Source organism: Psittacula echo (assembly GCF_963264785.1).
Source record: "Psittacula echo genome assembly, chromosome: 3".
NCBI lineage: Eukaryota > Metazoa > Chordata > Aves > Psittaciformes > Psittacidae > Psittacula > Psittacula echo.
In genome coordinates, this window is record NC_137736.1 from 71,765,404 (window position 1) to 71,787,856 (window position 22,453).

The 22,453-nt window shown below is 36.4% G+C and overlaps 1 protein-coding gene across 1 annotated transcript in view; it reads right to left on the reverse strand.

Annotated features, from left to right (window-relative positions):
* PCCA (propionyl-CoA carboxylase subunit alpha) overlaps positions 1 to 22,453 on the reverse strand; it is a gene marked incomplete at both ends in the record, with an annotated part of 276,300 nt that overhangs the window by 178,523 nt on the left and 75,324 nt on the right. The window contains 4 exons of the mRNA XM_080612857.1: positions 711 to 805; positions 5,797 to 5,899; positions 13,836 to 13,914; positions 19,867 to 19,903. Coding sequence (XP_080468983.1) covers positions 711 to 805; positions 5,797 to 5,899; positions 13,836 to 13,914; positions 19,867 to 19,903 — 314 coding nt within the window. The remainder of the gene's footprint in view (positions 1 to 710; positions 806 to 5,796; positions 5,900 to 13,835; positions 13,915 to 19,866; positions 19,904 to 22,453) is intronic.

Sequence of the window (22,453 nt, forward strand, 5' to 3'; positions counted from 1 at the left end):
TTATAAAATAATGGTAAAGTCATCCCAGCTGGTGAACACATTACACTGGGAATTCCCACAGGTAGTGATATGCCTATGTCTAGTTTTCTGAAATCAGAACTTCCTTCTGCCTTTTTTATTACACAAATTCTCTGATGAATGCCATGCAACAGAAAACACAGCAAGACCATACCTTGCACAATAGCAGTGTATTTCGGCTCCATTTGAAATCAGTGGGATTAAGATTATTTAGTACTTTTGAGTTACTGTTTCTATAGCTTACTATACCTATAGTTTACTACCATCAGTGGCACTAAAAGTGGCACAGAGAATATAATACTTCATGCTTCATTTCAAATAGAAATTAAAAGTATTACGTGGCCCTCTCACACAGTCAAATATCTGTATCTGTGATAAAATGAATACTTTTTTCCTATTTTATTTTACTTTTAAATCTAAAAGCTGAGTGGCAAAGAAAAGGAAAACTAACTCAGATATATTAAGAAAGCCATCTCATATACCACATATATTTGAGTGTTAAAATCCATATCCATATTATACAAGATCATAAAAAACAACATTCAAATTGAATTATGACGAATATAGCTTAAACATTTATTTATTTCCTTTGTGGTTTTTAACAGAATAAAATTTGCTTCCATTTGTATAAGCAGCTTTCCAAAAGTGCTTTCAGTAACTATAAAGCTGCATCGAGAGTCTAGTATACTTACCTTGGTGCTTCCTCCACAACTTTTTGGTTTCTCCTTTGAATGGAGCACTCCCTTTCATTCAACCACAAGGCATTACCATGTTTATCTGCCAAAACCTGAAACAGTAACATGCTGCTATTAACAAGATAGATGTATGTATATGGTCTTTTGACATTACACTATTATCTAGCGTTCAGTTAGCTTAATTTAAAAATACTTTTTTTCAAATCTAGAAATAAAGGTTGGGAAAACTGCTAACGTATAAAATGAATTGTAGATGGAATACTAATTGAATGCTCCTTCAAATTCTGAATAGGATTATTTTAAGGCCTCTATATAGAGTCTATAAATTGCAAAAAAACACTCACTTCAAAATTTTTTAGAAGCTCTCAAAAGTTCAGGAATCAGAAGACTGAAATAAAATTAAAACTACATTTTCAAGAATATAAAATCGTATTGCATAATGAAATCACTCAGAAGCAATATCTTGTGTCAACGAAAGAGAGGAAAATCTCAAAAATGACAAATTTTGCTCCTGAATTACACACAAAAATTTTCAGAAAAATGGCTAATGGAACTTTCCATTTGTAGGCAAACCACAGCACCCTGTCTTTAACAAAGAAGAAAAAGATCTTCAGAAACTCTGCAATCTTTTATTAAGGAGAATAAGACTTGCTACTTCTCAGGACTTCCAGTGTAAATTAAAGCAGTAGTTTCAAAGAATTTCTTAAAAATCGAGTTTCAGCTACAGTTCCTGTCTACAGTTTCAGTTCACAGAAGAGCTAAACACACACAAGTATCTAGATCCAGCTACCTAAATCACACACTAGAAAAAAAACCAAAACAAAACAGAACTCTCAATAGACACTGCAACTTCAAACTGGAAGGGAAAATAAGAAAAGGTACTCTATCCCATTATGAAATCAACTGTACCATGCAGCCACTCTCAGTATCTGAATACCGGATTTGAGGATTCAAGACTTCCCTTCTTATGACTTTATACTCTACAATTATTCTTGGAACAATTTCTCTCATTGAGGACCACACTGGCTCTCTTTCTTCCCTATGGATTTTTCTCTCTAATCCATTTTTTGCCATCTATCTTCCTGGTCTGATCTACGGGAACCTCTGCCAATATTCATGCTTTATTCTTTAATAGTGCAGTTCTACACTGAAAACTGACAAGATAAAAAAAAAGGAGACAATCTTCCTCAAACCATGTGAATTCAACCATATCTACTCACATTTGTGACAATGAATCTATATTATTTATTATTCCTTTCACCACAGAGTGAGTATGGCACTAAGCAAGATGAATTCCTGCATCTATGACACCAATGTTTGCTGATGCATGAATAATCTGGGTAGATGTGACTGAAAATAAGGCACTATGCAGCATCGGATCCAGAGTGCTCCACACCCTGTAGTACAGATGCATCTTTTCCTCAGAAATTCTGTTGTGGTCCTACAAACTGATAGAGCTTTCTAAGGAAAAAAAAATCCTCTCCAAAGACTTCTAACAAGATGGAGGACTTTAATATTTCCTGAACTACAGTGTGTCCCAGAACCCTCTTTTCTGCCCAGAGGGAAGTTTAGCAGCAGCAGCAGGGTACTCCAGCCAACTGCTGGGCTCTGTAATAGGTGACTCAGTGCAAAGAAAAGGAGAAAAAAAAAAAACAAAAACAAACCCACAAAAAAAAAAAAAAAAAAAAAAAAAACACACACAAAAAAAACACACAAAAAACCAAAAACTAAACAAATCCAACCAACCACACAGCAGCATCTAAAGCAACTTCCTACCCGAGTCCTAACTCATCCAACCCAGAACTAAACATCACGGAACTCTACAGAAACTCCTTTGGGAAGACCAAAGATTTTTTTAACTGGGTTTTTTGTTCTTTTCTTTTCTTTTTTTTTAATATTAGAACAGTACCTTTAGGGCACAGCATGGTACTCACTGGGAAAATAGCTGTCCTGTAAGCAGGATGATTCCTTGTGAGCATTTCTGTTTCATTGTTAGAAAGACTACAACTTCCCACAGAATCCAGCCTCATAAAAACAAACAAAACAAAAAGTCCTGGAATATTTCAATAAAAAAAGAGTTCCTGTGCTTCTCTCTCTGTGTATATTCCTGAAGGGTATAATAAAATATTTTTCAAGCCAACTAGTAAATATTTTCTTTGACTTCAGGACATTTCTTATATCCAATTTAATATCTGCAATCTGGACCTTAAAATAAATGTTTTTTCCATTATCAGTTAGTACAGCTCAAAAAGAGACATGAATGAACATTCACTATTAAAATGTAATTATAAATAGAATAAGCCAAACAACACCTAGTGTTAGGCTTTTGCTTTCATTTTGGGTCCACTGTTTTCATTATCAGAAATTAAAGAAGATACTTTCTTTATAAAACAGTTAAATTTCAGAAAACACTTACAGAATGTTGAAATCATCTCCTCTGAGATGACATGAGATTCCAGTACGCATCTCACTAAAAACACATCACATCTACAGCTTCTTTTCTAAATATCTAAATATTCTTGAAAGACAACGTCCTGATTTATGGGATTACATGATTATTACATTAGCATACTCTATGTACATATATATGCCAAACTAATTAAATATAATGTATCACAACCTATCTTACACGATTCAACTAAATTCTATTTCCAGTTGTTAAGACTGGTATTTAGCCAAGTAATAGTTAGACATTCCATGTACTCTTACTTTAAACTCAGGTCCTTTATATCAGATATTTCAGGAGAACAAGACTTCAAATCAGTTCAAGCATAAAGTCTATTTGAACTCTATTTTCCTGTTAATTGTTTTCATCTTTTCTCATGTTTTACAAAGTGATTGTTTTATAGCTAGGCACAGGAAACCCCTTATTTAACAATTTTAGGTACCAATGCTTTGGAGCTATATGGGAATGTTAAAAAAAAAGTTCTATTTAAAAGTTACTGCTAAATTAATAAATATTTGGCATCTGGTCTCAAATTGTTTGTATATTCAGCAGTTTGAAAATGAACCAAAGCCAGCGTCCTAAAGCTGATTAGAGCATGAAGTTAAAATGATATGCTATCATATTGTTAAAAGGTACCATCAAAGTGTTCATGTAAGCAAAACAACACTCATTGTACACTTATTATAAATAAAACTATAAATTATTAATAGTAAAGCTATTTTGTTTAGGTAAAATTATTTAACAGTTCTTTTTTTTTTTTTTTTGAGGTAACCTTTTTTAAATCTAAAGGAATCAAGACACTCTAAAATATGCATAAACTCATGAAAGTATGGAGGAATCAATCTTATCTAACTTTAGTCATCAAAGAGTCAGTAGGAACCAGCTGAAGCTCCCAAATTTACAAGGACTGAAAGAAATATATCTTTAACATATACTGATTTGCATATCAAAAAAAAGTAACAAAGACCAAAAATCATTAGCCACGACAACAGAATATAGGAAGATACTCTAGAAATCTGACCTCTTTTGTAACCTAACATCAATGCTGAAACTAAATGCTCACTATACACCTTTCCATAACCCTTCAAAAGAGAACAGGTTTGGGCTGAAATTTCATTTTTACAGACTGTTTCTTAATTTCTCTGTTTCTTCTCCATTTCTGCCCCTCTGCTCTGCCCTGGTGAGACCCCACCGGCAGCACTGCGTCCACCTCTGAAGTCCTCAGTACAAGACAGACATGGACCTTCTGGAACAGGTCCAGAGGAGGGCCACAAAAATGATCAGAGTGCTGGAGCATCTCTCCTACAAAGGCAGGCTGAGAGAGTTGGGGTTGTTCAGTTTGAAGAAAAGAAGGCTCCGAGGAGAACTTATTGTAGCCTTTCAATACTTAAAGTGAGCTTATAAGAAAGATGAGGAGAGACTTTTTACAACAGCTTGTAGTGATAGGATAAGGGATAATAGTTTTAAACTACAAGAGAATAGATTTACGCTAGATATAAGGAAGAAATTCTCTATGATGGGAGTGGTGAAACACTGGAAGAGGTTGCCCAGACAGGTTGTAGATGACCCATTCCTGGAAACATTCAAGGCCAAGTTGGAGAGGACTCTGAGCAACCTGATCTAGTTCAAGATGTCTCATCTAGCTGCAGACATGGGTTGGACTAGATTACCTTTAAAGGTCCCTTAGAACCCAAACTATTCTATGATATGCAGTAAGTTAGCCTGTGCACATAAATAAAAGCACAGGAAACATCAGACTGTAGGCACATATGTGGTGGAATAAAAATGTTAAATATTTCTCTCTTACAAATTATTCCACACTAATCAAATTTACTGTTGTTTCATTCAGCTACTGAGCTACTGTCAGAATACTTCAGGCTCTCACTACAAAAATGTTGAGAAAACTGATATACTCCATACAGATTTCTAGTCAGGAAAGACTATTTCAAGGCCATGGACAAACCAATTTAGTTGCCTGCATAAGATCAAACACATCATAAATTTTAAAATCATACTTTTCTTAAAGAGTTTGGTCCAAAACAAGTCTTGCTTTGCATTAGCACATCCGGGTTAACACTAGATCCAATAAAAAATATAAATGGTCACAATCCAGAATTTAAGGAGAACACAGCCAATTCTGAAGCACAAACTGCCCAAAGTGGGACACAAATCCTTCTGAGTTCCCTAGCAACATTAGATACTTCGGAACATACTCCAACATACTGACAAAACCACCCAGAGGTTGCAAGAAAAATGTTAAGTACAGCAGCACGTGAACTCCTACATCCTCTGTTGCACTCAAGCACTGCAATCAGGATCCAGAGTTCAAGCTCCAGCCCCTAACAGACATCTGTAGACAGATGCCTACAACTGCGGTTTCTTTTTTCTTTCCCCCAATAAACTGAGCAGAGTTCACTGTCTTCCTGCTAAAGAAAGGGTAAGGAATAAAAACAGGAAGGCTGTATTGTGCATGATAGCCATGTAGTTTCAGCAATGGCCCAAGATACAGGAAAACACAAGACCATATGCCTTTTTTAGCTGAGTGTTTGAAACGTTTTGAACTTTGATTAATTTATGACTTCAGATCTTATTAAATAAACAATAATTAATAATAGGAATAATAATACTACTACAAACCTGGATTTCTATGTGACGAGGGTTATCAATGAACTTTTCTATCAGTAAGCGATCATCGCCAAAACTTGAAGCAGCTTCTTGAGATGAAAACCTAAAACCTTCCCTTAAATAATGGAAACAAAAAGAATAATCTGTATTTTTAAAAGTTAAATCAAGCTCTGAAGTATACAAGGAGAAGGAACACTTATTCATTCCAGTCATCTGCCAGTTTCCATCAATCAACACATACATCCAAAAAACAAATTTAACCATTTGCATGTGATTCTTTAACGAGTAACCCTTTTTTCTTCCTTTTCTTTGCAAAGACCAAAAAAAAAAAAAACCTAACCAAAAAAACCCTCAAAGTACAGAGAATTTCAATGTGCTTAAAAACTCTGGGCATTTACAAAAATTATTCAAATGAATTTTCTTTGTTGGCATTTTCTTCTGCAAAAGTAATAAAAGAATCAAATTTTAAAATCCAGTAATTACAAAGTACTTGTTATACAGAAGTAGAGGTGACGCTCACCATTATTTAAGGTATACAGGCCTCTTCAATACTCAAGAATAGCAGAGGTTAGTTGCACATTAATTAGATGAAAGAACCACAGATGTAATATTGCAGACCTTGTAAATTCATTCACTGAACACACAACCTGAAGATGTAATACTTCGCTTTACAGAGGATTCCAGCTGTATCGCTAGTTTTCCCTACATTAAAGCATAACTGAGTTTACACTGCACGTCCCATATATTTCCCTCTGTTTTCTCTAATATGTATGCAATTACTCAAAGAAATATTGTAAGATGCTATAATTTCTAATTTTATTTTTCATGCCTGAAAGATTACTCCTATGTGGCATAACTGCTGACAAACATCTTCATGTTCAGCTTTCTCAGGATGAAATGGACCATAAAGCAGGGACCCAAAGGCTCCATGGAAGTTTTATACAGGCTCTTTAACTCGTGTATTAGTCCCATTTATGTTGATACATATGGAAAGTTTGGGGTAAATTTCTGTGGGATTGACTACTGAAACACAGCAGCCCTGGTATTTGTGCCTGGAATAAGACTTACAGCACAACTGAGTTGAAGTTTCTATGCTTTCCATCTCTGGAATCTAGTTCAATTCCACAAACAAGATGCAGACGACAGAACTACCAAATAGGTAAATTCACAGTATAGAGATGCTTGTATTTAAAGGGGTTTTTTCCACGTTCTTTCAAGATTGTGGAATAATACGTGTTATAATTTTGAGATATTAAACTCAATGTACAATCTTTCTTAAACTCGTATTTAATTTCAACATGTTGAATTAATAAAATGGGACATCAAAATTTGTGGTTCTATACACTGCCTGATCTGTCCAATAAACCTAAGTGAGGTAACAAACAGCCAAACAGTTTCTTATTGGAACAGATTTAGAGCTATTTTAACTCCTATATCAAAGGCTCTGTTTCCTTTTGTAAACATTCTATCAGACAGTTTTATGCACAATTGACTATTTTTCCTTCATTGAAGTATGTGCTAATTAGAAATCTAATCTGCAATACTAGCTAAAAAAAGAAAGTCAGGTACCTAATTATCTAATCCATACATCTGTGAATCTTTTTAAATTATATATAACAGGAATTACTATCTCAGGTATTCTGACCTTGTTTGCACCTTACAAAACTGTGCAGTTGCATTTGTTCAGCAATAAAGATTACCACTAATAACACTTCACCTTCCTTAAAGAGATCATACTAAGCAAATGAAGATGGATCAAAAAAAACTGTTTAGGCTTTTAAGCTAGAAGAGTATTTGTATTTGAAGCATTGTCCTTTCACCAAGCAATAGCCCTACGGAGCATCACTGCAAGGAAGATGCTCCTCACACAGCACAACCACATTAACATGCACAACAAAGTCCAAAAGTTGCCTGACCAAGCTAACCCCAGAAGAGAAGTGTGGGTGAACTGGAGACAGGGAAGCCTGAGCTTACTGCTGCTGCCTAGGCCCAGGTACAGTTTACCCTATAAACACCAAGCGGTCTGCAGCCCAATCAAGCCCTGCTGTTTGACAAGACACAATCATTCAGGCTGATGTACCTTACCTACGTGAAGACCATTGTTGATAACTCTACACTGTGACTTGAGGTAAAGGGCACTCTGGCCAGAAGATTTGCAAGAAGGGGCTCTGCATAGACCCACACTCCAAAGACTGTCTACTAACACAGCCATCTCCACATCTTCCAGTATCAGTCACATGGCCTAGACAGAGGGGCAGAGAGGACACCCTATGCTACAGGAACAACAACTGAAACAGTATGCAAGCAGTAAAGCAAACAGCAGCAGCTAAGAGGGGCTTTGGCAGGAGATACTTTTGATAGTTCCTCATAAGATGGGGATGGTGGTAGAAGTAGTTTTGACAGCAGAACATGAGAGGGGAAGCAGACTGGCATTTTGGTTGCAAGTTATTTATTTATTCAGTCAAGATTCTCTGTTAAGGTTTTTGATAGATTCTCAGTAACTTTTAGTGACAGGGTTTTGTTGTGTTTTTTTTTTTTCTTATATACAGATTCGCTGCTTTTAGGTGTTTCTATGATCTTCTGCTAACTGTTTCCCATATTAAACAGACTGATTCATGACAAAAAGGGTCCCATAGCTGCCTGCAGCAAAGATGACTCATGCCTCAGGTCAGCCACCTGGAGACACACACTGCCATGGAGTCAAGTAAGCACGTATGGCATCATGCAGTACACGTGACTCCACAGCCCCAGCTGCACTAGTATCTATCGCACATCAGATGACTTGACCTAAGTTGGGCTTGAAGCAGCTGGATGAAAGGCCACCACAGCCCATGCCTAAGGCAGGCAGGGAATACCACTGCCTCTCCTCAGGGACAGGGTGGGTCATGCTGGTGAGAGCTGCACACTAATAAAGCCTTGAAGCATCAAGGGGAAGGGACTAAATCAAGAGGTCCACCTCAAGTAGCTGTACATAAAGGCATATACTCGAGGAAAGAAACAGGATCTGGAGCCTGCATGCAGGCATAGAACTGCAACATCCTTAGAATAACTGACATGGCCACACAACTGCAATAAATGGCTACCCAATCTTTAAGACAGGCAGCAGGATAGGTTTGCCCTTTTTATGAAGCAGCAGATCAAATATATGATCTCTTCTTGGGAAAGAGCATACAGGGTAAGAACTGGAAGGAAGAGGCCAGTAGGGGTAATACTGCAGTGTAGATTTGTTAACAGCTCACCTACTCAAGCTGACAAAATGGACAAATAGTTCTTCAAGCAACTCAAAATCTCTGAGACCTCAAGAGTTTGTGTGGCTTTGGCGGTTTTTTGGCCTATGTGTTGGTAGGGAGAGGTGTGGTTTTGGTTTGTTAGTAGTTGGGTGAGGTGTGGGACAGTTTGGTGTAAGTGGTCTGCTGTTTGGTTGGGGTTTTTTGGGGGTTTTGGTTGTTTTCTTTTTTTTAATAGGTAACTCAGTCAGCTGGGGCTGTTGAACCTGAAAAACATGGCTTAATAACATCTAAGAGCAGCCTTCCAGTACTTCGAGATGCTTTGGAAGACAACGAAGCCACACTCTTTATAGCAGTGCGCAGCAGAGAAAAATGAGACCAGGGGCCATAAATTGAAGCGAGGAGTTTCTAAATGTATGCAAGGAAAAAAAGTGACTGAACTGAAAAATGGGGCAGGCTGTTTAGAGAGGCTGTGGAAATGGAATGCAAGACTCAACTGGGCAAAGCTCTAAGCAACCAGTTTCAGATTGAGTATTGATCCTATTCAGAGGATGAAGCTGAACGAGATGACGGCCATAGGTCCCTTCAAACATGTATGATTCTATAAGAACAGGATGCCTTTAAAGACTCCCCTGTCTCTCTACAGTACTTTTTCTCCCACAATGAAGTACAGGTTGTACAAAAGCATTTACTGATCTTGCCACAAGCTTTCTTGTGGTTGTCTGAAGTGAAACAGCCCATATCAACTTTCTGTGTCTAGCTCCAAGACCAGCATTGCTGCTTTAATTAAAACAACCTTTTTCTTTGGAAGCAGACAGACACTAACAAAAGACTGCAGTCATTATGTAATATTTCCATTTCTAATATAAGGAAAGGCTGAGGGAGCTGGGCCTTTTCAGCCTAGAGAACAGAAGGCTTAGGGGGAATCTGATCAATATGCATAACTATCTGAAGGGAGGATGTCAAAAGGATGGTGCCAGACTCTCCTCGGTGGTGCCAGGCAATACGACAAAAGGCAACAGGCATAAACTAAAACACAAGACAGTCCACCTGAGCTTCTTTACTGTGAGGATGTCCTACCACTGGAAGAGGTTGCCCAGAAAGGTTGCAGAGTTTCCACCCCTGGAGAATTTCAAGAGCCATCTGGACACAATCCCAAGGAATGTGCTCTACCTGACCCTGTGTAAGGAGAGAGGTTGGACTAAATGATCTCCGGTGGTCCCTTTCAGCCTCAACCATTCTGGAATTCTGTGTATTTTCTTTTCAAGGCCAGAATTGGAAAGGCCATCTAGTTAAAAACTATGTTAGATAACTATTAGCACAGCGGAATCCCTCTAAAACCACGAATGGTAAGTTAAGCAACCAATAAATACGCAAATGTTATTTTATTTTACAGAAATAGAAAACAATATCCATTGCAGCAGCCTAATTAAACTAAAAAAAAAAAAAAAAATGAAAGTATCTAGTCACAGCATTTTCCATCTGTTCACACATGCAGCTGAGAGCATGGAAATCTGTGTTTAAAAAAGAAAAGATACAGTTTTTAGGAAACCCTGTTCTTCACTGATCCAACTGACTCTTTCTCCTGACCTTAAGACTACTACCTCACATACCTCTACAGGGCAGTTCAAGGATGCCAAACCCACACACTCCCACATTTGCAAAGCAGCTTCACAGCCCAAGTGCACTGCTTTGGGAAGGTAATAAAACTTAATGTACAGACTTGTAATAGGGAACGCTGTTCAGTTTTTTTAAAAGCAGTGTGCTCTCATACTGCACTCTTCATACTTCCTTTGCCTCAGGAGGTGGTGGATTCCTGCTCATTCCTTCAGAGCCATTAGAAGACTACAACATCAGGAAAAAAAAAAAAAACAAACCTTCAACAGATGTTTCTGAAGGAAGGTGGGAAACTGCAAAAAATGACTGCAGATTACAAAAACAAATCTGGTAGTAGTTCTCCCACATATCCTGTTGTATCATCCCAATGAAGAGCAACAACTGTGGAACAGTGGAAGTAAACACAGCATGGTACCATAGGACCACAGAAGAGAAATTATAAGGGGCTCTGGGAATTTGGAAACAGATGTTTGACTTCAGCTCATAAAATTGGCATAAGCACCAAGAAAGAATTTAAGTAACAGGACAATTTATATTTTCCTGTTATTATAAGTTAAAAGGCAAAATCTTTCATGTCTCTAAATATCTGTTAATGGAAGCTGCCTTGTTGAAACCTTTCAAAACATACTTTCTCTAGGCATGCAAGATTTCAGTATCTAGGAAAAGTTATAGAAGTTGTGACAACTGGGAGGAGGGGATTAGCATAAAGCTCCAAATTTCTCAAAAGGGAATTGTCAGAAGATAATTCAGTGAAGTTTTCCAACTCAGAGGTTATCACATTTGCCACTGAAATTACTAGAGAAACTAGTTCTATCTGCAAATCCACAATTTAAAACAAAGTCCAGTAGTTTCTGTATGATGACCTCTGATACTGAACCTACATGCCAGTAAGTATCTTTGTGTGCAAAGATCCATCACAACCTCCGCCAGAAAACTTAAATCTGTTCTTTGGAGAGGATAGGGTCCTCAAGCAAATTCCTCTTCAGAGCTGCCAGCAGACCATTTGAAGCCACAAAACCTACAAACTTAGTTACAACTACAATTGTTATAAGTGTACAGAAAGCAAGAGAGCCTTCAGTTTCTCCACAATCAAAGGACGGATTATACAGAAGTTTCCAGGTATTCAGATACCTACTCTAGTCACATTTTGTTGTACTTCGTAATGAGCTTCATGTTACCTGTACTTGGAAAGCACTTTCAGATCAGGCTCTCTGGGATGCAAGCAAGACGATACATGAGTTCAACAACTTCTTTATGCAATATTAAAACTACAGATATATTGTTTTGTCAGTAGCAAGTTGAGTCATCTTCAAAACAAGATTATGTTCTTCAGACACAAAAAGGAACAATCTTTATTCCATAACACAATTAATGGACACTACAAGAAATCTTTTACAGGCTCATACATATTTCTTCAAGACAGACTGTATGAGAAATCCAAATTCTGTACTTCATATGTACATGCAAAGTAGATCTGTTTCTATATTCAGTTCTCTTAATCTCACTTTTATCTTCCTGCAACAAGTATTTTGCCAACGTAATGTTGCCTTCATTGCTGCCTACCTGTAAATGTGAAAATCAGCATTTCTCCTTGATATAGCAATAACTTGTGTCAATTTGACTGCAGGTGTTCTTTCTCTTAGCACTTTTTAGATACTACTCTATAAAATTATACTGTAAAGATAAGGCTTGCATAACTATCCAAAAGGATTATTTGGAGGACACCATAGGCAAATAATGAGCTGAATGGTACTTTAAAAGCTTTCAGTAAGCAAGGCAAGCATCTCAAACTAGTATCATTAAATATCACTTGGTCAAAGTAATATCACTAAATTAATTTTGTATGCAAATGTACAAAAAGAGAGCATCCCTGGCTAGTTTTTGTTGTTACCAATCAGCTCCATCATCAGGTGACTTTCTACACAGTAACCACAACTTTTCTCCAAAACAAATTAGCAACCATAATTTCAGATCTAGTTTTCAATTTTTGAACAGTTACTTTAATCAAGCTCCTTTGCTCCTTTCTGAGCAAAATAAGAAATGAATGCCTTCCTTTCAAGTCCAACAGATACAACTGCTGCCTGAACAAGATCAAGGCAGTAATTTTGTATTCTAAACCAGTGGAAACAAATAATTCTTGTAAGAAAGGTTATTTTAAATCTTTATTCTAATGCACAAAACCTTATTTTCCCATTTAGACTTGAATATAAATGAACTAGAGGTAGCAAGGTACAAGAAAACCCACCACGCTTTCTTTAAATCTAAAATTTGATTGCTAGCAATTCATTGGTTTTGTCCAGTTTTTAAGTTTCGACAAAAATATAACTGGGAACTCAAAAAAAAAAAAAAAAGAACACGAAAACCATGAATGGGAAATCTTGCAAGTAACTAAACTAATGACAATCTGAGCTCTACTTTGAGTTAATTCCAGCATATGTGCTGCTTTCTCCATGTGGAAAGGAAAACATTTAGGTGGTTACCTAATTTTGGATCAAACAGGCTTTTTGTTACAATTCTTTGAAAAAACCTAAAACACACTTTTCTATAACATCAGTGGCACATAGGGTTGAAACCAGGCTCCTCACTGCCAGAGTATTAGCAGAGAATGGACTGCAAAACTTTGAGTCATAACAAGTGTCATAAGTGTTCAAGATTCAGATAGCCATTAAAAGACATGAAGATGGATGTGTTTAAACAAACGTTGTTCCAAAGAGGCAAAAGCACAATAGCTTGCCAAGGCAAGTATTTTAAACACAGAAGTAAGTAATTTATTTGAACATATTCTGAAAACACTGTGTTTCCACACATAAATAATCAACTTTAACAGAACTAAAGGCATGCATTAATGTTTGAGAATCAGGGCCAATAAATATTCTATGTAACATAGCAACAATTAATAAATCAGCATTCTGAAAGGCATACAGCAAAATGTTATTTACAATCTAAACTTACAGTTTACATTGATTAAAGGCAGTTGTGAATGTTGGGGTTTTAACTCAAATTAATGGAGCATGTTTTATAAGATTTATGCAAAAATTAACTTTAGACACATGCAAAGTATACTGCTCACTATACGAAAGGGGGAAAACCAAATAACATCCAATTTCTCTAACATTTCGTATCTGCTCAACTGTCAGCTCACAGTGGCTTAATGGGACTTCTGTAACTGCAGCACTCATCAAGGCAAGCTTTTAGACAGCATCTCACCTGGTCTCTTCATCATCCCAAGCGATTCTCATGCCTTTCCCACCACCACCTGCTGAGGCCTTGATCATGACAGGGTAGCCTAACAGCGGGGAACAATTAGACAGAAGTTCAAACTTTGTTCAGTTGGTCAGAGGAACATGACAACTGACCACATGTCCAATAATGCCAGTAGACAATAACTTCGCTTATTAACACACTTTGTTTCAAAGGAGAGGAGAAATTTTTCTTTTCAAGACTTAGCTGTCAGTGCTGTGATTCCTGAAGCCAGGAAAGGTTGTCTTCTCCATTTCATTTATACCAAAATGAATTATTCCCAAGTAACAAAGTGATTTATGAATAAAAGTATTTGACCTTTTAAACTCACATTTCTTCAGGAACAAAATTTTGTTCATTTGTTTCTGCCAAAATAAGCTATAGCTGTGATGAAATTTTTCAAAAAATTATTAGCAAAAATAAGCAGATCATCATAAAATATTAGTCAATAAATTATTACTATAAATGATAAACTATTAGTCAAGAGATTCAGTAAGCAAACCCATATTTTATCAAGATTTCTGGTACAATACATTTTAAATAGCAGCACCTCAAGAGTTCTGCTGCTTAGATATTAGGTAATGATATAACAGAAAACAGACTTTTACACTTTTATTTTTTAACAATAAAAAAATTATCCCCGTACTGACAAGTCACAAGAAAAAGCAGGCAGTATAAATCTGACAGCATTGTGCATAACTGGTAATATTTTACTCTCAGAACAAGAGACCTTAACATGGGCAAAGTCAGAACCTTAGTTTTCTGAAAGCTAGAAAAGTACAGTAACAAAGTATGCAGTTTAAAAGCCAATTTAGTAATGATTGTTTACCTTATGGTACAGTATTTTAATTCAAAGCAACTTCTTAAAACAATATTAGTCGTATCAGCGATGCACAGAAAATTAAAAATTCAGGATCTAAAGTTTTCTTTAGAGTAACAAAAAAATCTTCCAGGCTTTGGTTTGTTTGAAAATCATAATATTAAGCCAAGTATCAGATCAGACAATATTGTCTGGCAAGAAGAGTCCATCAGTCCTTACAAACTGAAAATATACTCTATAAAAAGCTTTGATCTTGGGTCAGAAAGGGACATTTTAATATGGTTCCCAGTAGAAATGGTCAAGTCTGCTATCATATGTTTACAGTTTCTTTTTGTAATGTGGATCTGCTCTTGCTCTGTGACAAGTGACAGCGATACAGTATGCCTGCCTCCTCTCCCTGAAAGGTCATTGAACTGAAAAGAGGTTCAGGAGAAGATAATTAAAACCACCAAGTTCTGGAAAACCTTTTGCTTAAAGAGTCATGATATAAGAATAAACCAGTAACATTGACTGTAAGGGAGGAAAGCAGCAACAGTACAAGAGAGCATTAAATTAACAAAGTAACAGCGAAATAATAAAATGGAAAAAAGTAAAAATCAATAAAATAATTTCCAAGATAACACATTGTTAGACTGTGAAACACCCTGCTACAGACCATTTAACCATTCACATAGCAGAAAGATGTAAAAGGTAACAGATAAGCACATGTAGAGCACAAATCAAGTTCCTACAGGCAGGGATGACCAAAACGCTGTAAATCTTCATTCTTTAGAGTTTAACCTCTAGTTACCAGGTATAAGTGTAAGACCAAACAGAGCCATGCAAATAAACTTGCTACAGTCTCTCTTACACCTTCCCACGGAATACCCGGTGTTGTCCACAGAGGGGTATGGGACAAGTCACAGGGTAACAATGGGTTTGATCCAGAACTACACTAATCATTTCCAAGGCCTCTACAAATCCCAGAGATAAAAAGGGCATGGTCAAAATAACTCTAGACTGCATTCAACAGTGACATTCATCTCATTTTCAAGAAATACAGTGTACGCAGTAGAATTTATCTATGATGTAGCTGCTTTTCCAGATCCCTGGCAACTGCCAGACTCCTAGACAAGTGACTGGCTATTTTGAAACAAACCAAAAAGCACATCTTACATGATTTTCATGCAAGACATGAGATTTAATTGGATAACACTAGTGAACTTACACCTCTGGCAACACTATCACCAGCTGGAGCCTCTCTCAAACTCAAGAGGCCACAAGTCTGAAATTCTGAAACAGGCATTGTTTTAAGCCTTATTATGGCAAACTCACTATGGCAATTTCCATCACCTAATCTATCTCATTCAGTGTTACATGTATTTGTTAGCATAATTGATGATGATTTTTTCAATATCAGTTTCTTGAATGGCTCACTGATTTTAATTCTGTAAACAGAGTCTAGTTCTAATTTACTGTTCTTTCATTTCAACAGCAAAATAGGCATGTTGGCAGTGAGCCTTGGTGAGTCTATATGCTACAGAATATGTAAGTTCATGTATCACAACTCAAATGGCTAAATTATCAGATAGGATACATGGGTTACTGGTATCACTCACCAAGAGTAGGACGACTTCGTTTCACACACACATATTTTATGTATATTGATGACATGTTGACCACACTTGTATGCAAAGCAGTCAAAGATTCCAGAAACATAATATAGTTAAAGAATTAAAAATTCAAAATATCAGAGGCCTGTTTTGAAAATATCTATACAGCTTTCTGTATGTATATTCTTTACAACAGATTTCAAGTTCGAATGACTATTAACCAATCTCCTGAAGATAAACACGCTTGAAATTTTGCTCAAATATACCTTTACATAGTATTTGCTCTTTGGGGCACTGAACTAAGCTAAACAGCAGTTCTTCAGCCAACACCACAGACTGATGTACACTAAGACAAGGAAAGCTTTGTAGAACCTAAGTTTTGTGTACACACTGGGTACAGGACACTGGGATCAGGATACATTACTCATCATTCTTTTAACCACTTCAGCATTATTCAGCAGCAATCAAAATTGCTTAAGTACGCTCACATGAGTTGATTGGATTAGTTGTGGGAAGGGAGGGGTACACAAGCAATTTGTAATAGCATTTGTAAGGACCCACAACAACAGCAACAAAGTCTCACAAAGCAGGCACATTTTTAAGTAGGTATTAGGTTTTCAGTTCTTTCCTCAAATTTGATGTCAGTTTACACTAAATTAAAATTTCACATAAGAATATGAACTATAACCCTCTCTTGTTCTATAGTTTTACATTCTAGTGACAAATCTGAAGAATGGGTCTAAATAGATCTTAAAAGGTGAGAAGGTAAAAAGCTGAGAAGGTAAAAAGCTGGCAAATTTGAAGATCACCAGGCATACTTTTGATGTTAAATAGGTACTACTACATTAGGACTGCTTTGTTTCCAGGGTGGTTACTATTCTGAGAATCTGAACAGTAAAAGGAGTAAACAAACTTTTGGTGTCCCACAGCTGTTAGTTCCCACCCTTTGCCACCAAGGTTTTAGATGACATTTAACTGGTCTTATAGAGTTGCGGGTAGTAGACCACAAAATGCATTGCACAGTATCAGTTTGAGCAATATAGGATGTGGAAATACCAGATTCTTCTCAATACCCATCATTGAAAAGCTAATATTAACTAAACCCATGTCACATGTGAAACATGACAAAACCACATTATTCACCTCTTGAGTTTTGTATAGACCTTCATTTAGTTTAACTGCCTGCGCTTTGTTCAGTCCTTTCAAACTGAGGAGTAAAATTTTCTGTAGTTTCATCGATGCCTCAGAAATCAAGAAGCCAGCAGACTTAAAAGTAACATGGAAAAAGAGTCAATATGATTAAGCACTATAGAAAGGATCACAAGAGAAGAACAGCCACACAGACAAATAGAGAAGAGACTACAGAAAGGAGCCTATATAGAAAATTGTGTCTGACCTTCCAATTCCTGGTTTAGCCTAATATCTGTCTCATTTTCCCTTTACAACTTGGGAGAGCACATCTCAAATGATGAGCAAAAGGCAGGTTTAACTTCCACACTTACAAGGTTTGTACCCATTACAGTCACTACCCTGAACTGCCATGCTCCACTACTACTGGATCTTTGGGCAGAAAATAGCTGGGAGCTGCAGGAAAAAATGCAGGAAGCAAGAGAACGTTGTATTACACAATATTTTAGAGTTTTAAGTGCTGACCCACAATGATTTTATTTTATATCTATATATAGATATGTATAAAATACAGTATATTAAGTAATTTTTTATCTATTTATAAAATTACTTAAGCATTCTTGTAAGACTGAGGCTCAGGATAACTGAAATTTAAAGTAATTTGAAAATATTCTATTGCATATCAAATACCTTATATATGAGTCTTACATCCTAAAGAGTACATTTTACACATAAGAGACTTTAATTTCATCCTATTTTCAATCCTTCAGAATTACAAATCCTTGGCATTTATTCTGATCAATGGTCATGACTAGACAGAAGCTTAACCAAACTGGTCAACTGGGCAAAACATGGGTGGGGAAAAAGCTAGAAAGTACTTTTTCTTTTCATTACATGGCATCATAGCACAAGCCTTTTTTGTATAAACAGTTTAAGAACTCACCATCTAAATAAAGCACCACCTAGCTGTCTGTAATTGACTTTAATATACACAGATTTAAGACTGCCTTAATACAATGACCTCCAAAGTGCTACTGATATCAAAAGGCAGGAACCAGTCAACAGAACACCAGAAGAACCCAGAAGAAAAGTAAGCAAGAATGCATTTTAAAGGGTGTCTAGGAAGCCACTGAATGCCTTTCAACTTACATTAATCAATACTGCTTTAAAAATACTTGCAGAGTCTTAAAAAAAAAAAAAAAAAAAGCAAGATCAAGAAAGACTATTGAAACTGACCTGAAATAGAGCCATTACACCATGTCTTCTTTTAAGGATTAAACCAATTTTATTTACAGTTCTCCCACAAATATTCCAATTTGGTTGATAACCTCTTCCTTTTGTCTCTGCTCCCACGACAGTGATCAGTAACCACGTGACCTCCCAACAGGGACATACAGAGTAACCTACAGAAACACTGACTTCAATTGTGTTAGCCTAAAAGTCAGCCAAGCCACTCCTACACTAGGGGGTTTCAGGGCAGTTAATCAACACAGGGTAAAAACTCAGACTTAAACTCAAAGTGGAAAGATATTACACTGATGGAAAATGATCTGCAGCAATGCAAGTCCCAATTTCTATTTGTCGCACAAGGCTCAACCATAACTTTTGACACACGCAAGATGTATTGGTAGCTAGATCAGTAAAAGAAGCTTCAAATGCGGATATATCCTTTCAGGTAGGTAGCTGTGATGAACCTAAACAGCTTCTCATGGCTACTGTCTCTTAACATAAAAGTTGGAAAAAAAAGGAAGAAAAAGAAAACCATAAAAAGAAAAAACAACAAGAAAAGTCTCTTACAAGATTCTTCTTTTAGAAAGCATTTAAGAATATGTGTAATTTCAAGCATATGGTTTAATATTTTCCCTAATACTACGCTTTAGTAAATAAAAGCCAAAACTCATTAAACACATATAACACTTAACCTTCATCAAAATGAGTCCCAGACAGTTTGCTAGTTGCTCTTTTAACCATTCTATAAGATATTCAGAAGCCAAATAGTGACTTTATTCCAGAAAGCACAGAAGAAAGGCTGGTGCTCTGGATGACATTCAAGTAATTGCAGTCCACACAGTGATGAAGAATGAAGATCATAACACCACTGGTGGCAGCCTCCACATAAAGATAAATGCACCGTGCCTAACTTCTAACTATCATGTCCAATTACAGATACACTTTGAAGTAGCTCCTTTAGCGAGCTACTCATTAGTGCATATTACACACATTCCACAAAATCACAGACACACTTGTTCTGTAAAGTCCAGTTTGTAATGTTAAAATGCGATGATTTAAGAGACAGCGCATTAACGCCTGGATTCTTCCAGCCCTATAGGCAACAGGGAACTTAAAAACTATTAAAGCATTATTTGTTCTATAGGGATTACTTATTACACATTCAATTTAGTCAACCATGTCTGCTGAGAGGCACACAAATCCCACCATAGCTAATTTAAGAACTTACCAATTTCCCTTGCAATTCTGACAGCTTCATCTGCATCCTGTAAAAGCAGGAAATGAGACCCAACGTTAATCCCATCAGCCATTGCACTATGTCCTGAGGGCAGTCATATATTGCACTACTGTCTCCTCTGATTCATTTAATGTTTGATTTTACAACCTTCTGACCCTTTTCAGCCAGAGGAATGTAAAATTAATACCATAAGTGGAATGTAAATTCTACCTCATCATTAGTATACCGAGAAACTCAAAGCAACAAGGAATCAGCTGACAGGAAACACAACCAGGATCACAAAATGATTTTCTGCAGTTGTAAGAATTTAATGCTAGAATTTAGAAGTTTACAATCAATAATGGACCATAAATCAGATCGTTAAAGTTTGTCCATTGCCAGCTTGTTTCTGTCCTCACAGGTATTTCTTGTGTTTTCCTGGTTGTTGTCAGTAGGGGGAGTTGATTCTCTATTGTTAGGGAATGATTCAGGTCCAAAAAAAAACTTGCAGAACTTCTGTAAAGACGAATGGGTTTTGTCTACTGAGGAGAGAACACAGTCATTTCACTTTTGTACGTTTTTCATTCTAAACCTTAAATGCATCATTTTAAACTGTATCTGAAATTACAAGATTCACATAATTGTTTGTGTTTAAGAGCCCACACATTACTAGCATATGACAATTAGAAAAATCCTTTTGTTGATACCACCTCTTGCTTCAGCGGACTCATACTAATACAGCCTGATACAGAAAAAAAGTAGAAGGAAACCCAGAAAATAAAATCCAAAGTACTTGAACTGCTTACTTTTTAATAGCCAAGTCCCTTCTCTTTAATTCTGACTTCTTCTACTGATAACAGTGCATTTCCACTATACAATATTAGGAAGAAAAAGGGTTAATTACAGTGGTGCAGGTTAAGTTTGAAGCTTCCATCCAAATTTGTTAATATTTATACTATTCCATGACATGCATTAAAAAATTTGTATGGAAGGCAGTAATGTCTGGAAACCACCAGCTGCTAAGTGTGTCTGAAACTATAGGGGCTGACTTATGAACATTAAACTGAAACCTGATATTTTTAAAGCTTTCAAGGCAATCCGTTTTAAAAGCACCCAGGTCAGAACATTAAAAAAAATACATAAGAAATGTTCATACCTGGTTCATTTATGTCCGATAATAAAACAAAATCCTCTTTAAAAGTCTTCAGTACCTAGTAACAGCCCCATGAAGAATAAGGGGGCTGGCAGGGGAAGTTGTCAGAAAATTTAATTTCCTTTCATTAGCTAGTCTGCTCCACAAATCGGTGCTTGTTAAGTTCAAAGCAGTCCTGAAATCAACATCAGTTTTAAGTCTTTTTACTCCAGTCACATCTGTTAATGAAATTTCTCCAAATAACAATTGTTTTTAAGTCAAGAGATAAATCTAGCAAAAAACCTCCACCCAAAAAAAAAGAAAAAAAAAAAAAAAAAGAAAAAAAAAAAGAATCTGGGTTTACTGTTTTATTACACCTTGCTGCTTTTCCATGACCCTGCACTCTCCAAATTTTAGCTTAAAGGGATAAAATGCATGAAAAGGGTCATTTAAGAATGTTAGTGGTTTCCACACATTGAGTTTGAAGGTTCTTTGTTCCTGCCTGTGACAGTTATGCGAGAATACTTCCCCTTAATAGCCTCTCTGTCAGGAAGTGTTAAACCTGCCAAATGCAGACAATTAGAGCCTCTTGAACAAAATGCAGGAAGAGTGATGACTGATGAAGAGACACGATTATACTCGAGAAGGAAACTTTTACATTTCTTTTCTTTTGCAAATTTGCTCATATATTTGCAAAATAGAATTAAGAGGCAGGAAGCAAACAGGATAATTTTTTTCTCACTTAGTTACCTGCAAACAAGTGGCTAACTGAGACACCGCAGTCCACAGGAAGACAAGCTGCAAATCATTATCGGGGAACTTTTCACTGCCACTGTATTTTTATGCACGCATACAACAACTTCGAGTAATAAGCAGCATCGTATCAGCAGCACTAATTGTCTCAGTTCTGGCTTGAACAGACTGAAGTCATCTGCCCAGTTTAGTTATTAATTTACACTGTTTCAACATCTGTTTTTTTACAGTTCTAAGATATTAGAACCCAAAAATTTAAGAAACAAAAAATAAATTAATGCACACAAATTCTTTAGCCTTCAAAGAGCATTTCTGAAATACAAAACAAAAATATGCCCCACTTTAAAGTGAAAAGCTAATAAACAAAAAAAACGAATAAACAACTGACACTGAAATCTCTGGTAAGTCTTTTGATCTTTTTCCCTAAGAAAGTATGTTTCAGCATCATGAATTTCACTTGCAGTGCAGATTACATAAATAGTTTGAGGACTCAAAGTTCAGACAGTTATTTTTTTGATTTATAGTGCAAAGAACATTTGCTATGGGGGAGAGGGGCAAAAAACTGAATGCTGTGACACTGCATAACACACAAGTCAGTATGTGCAAAATATACAAACTCACACTGGTACTAAAAGCATTTTAAACTATTTTTTTAAAAAAGCAAAAGTCCTCAATTATTTACTGCTGTTTCCTCCAAAAACACAAGCTACACTA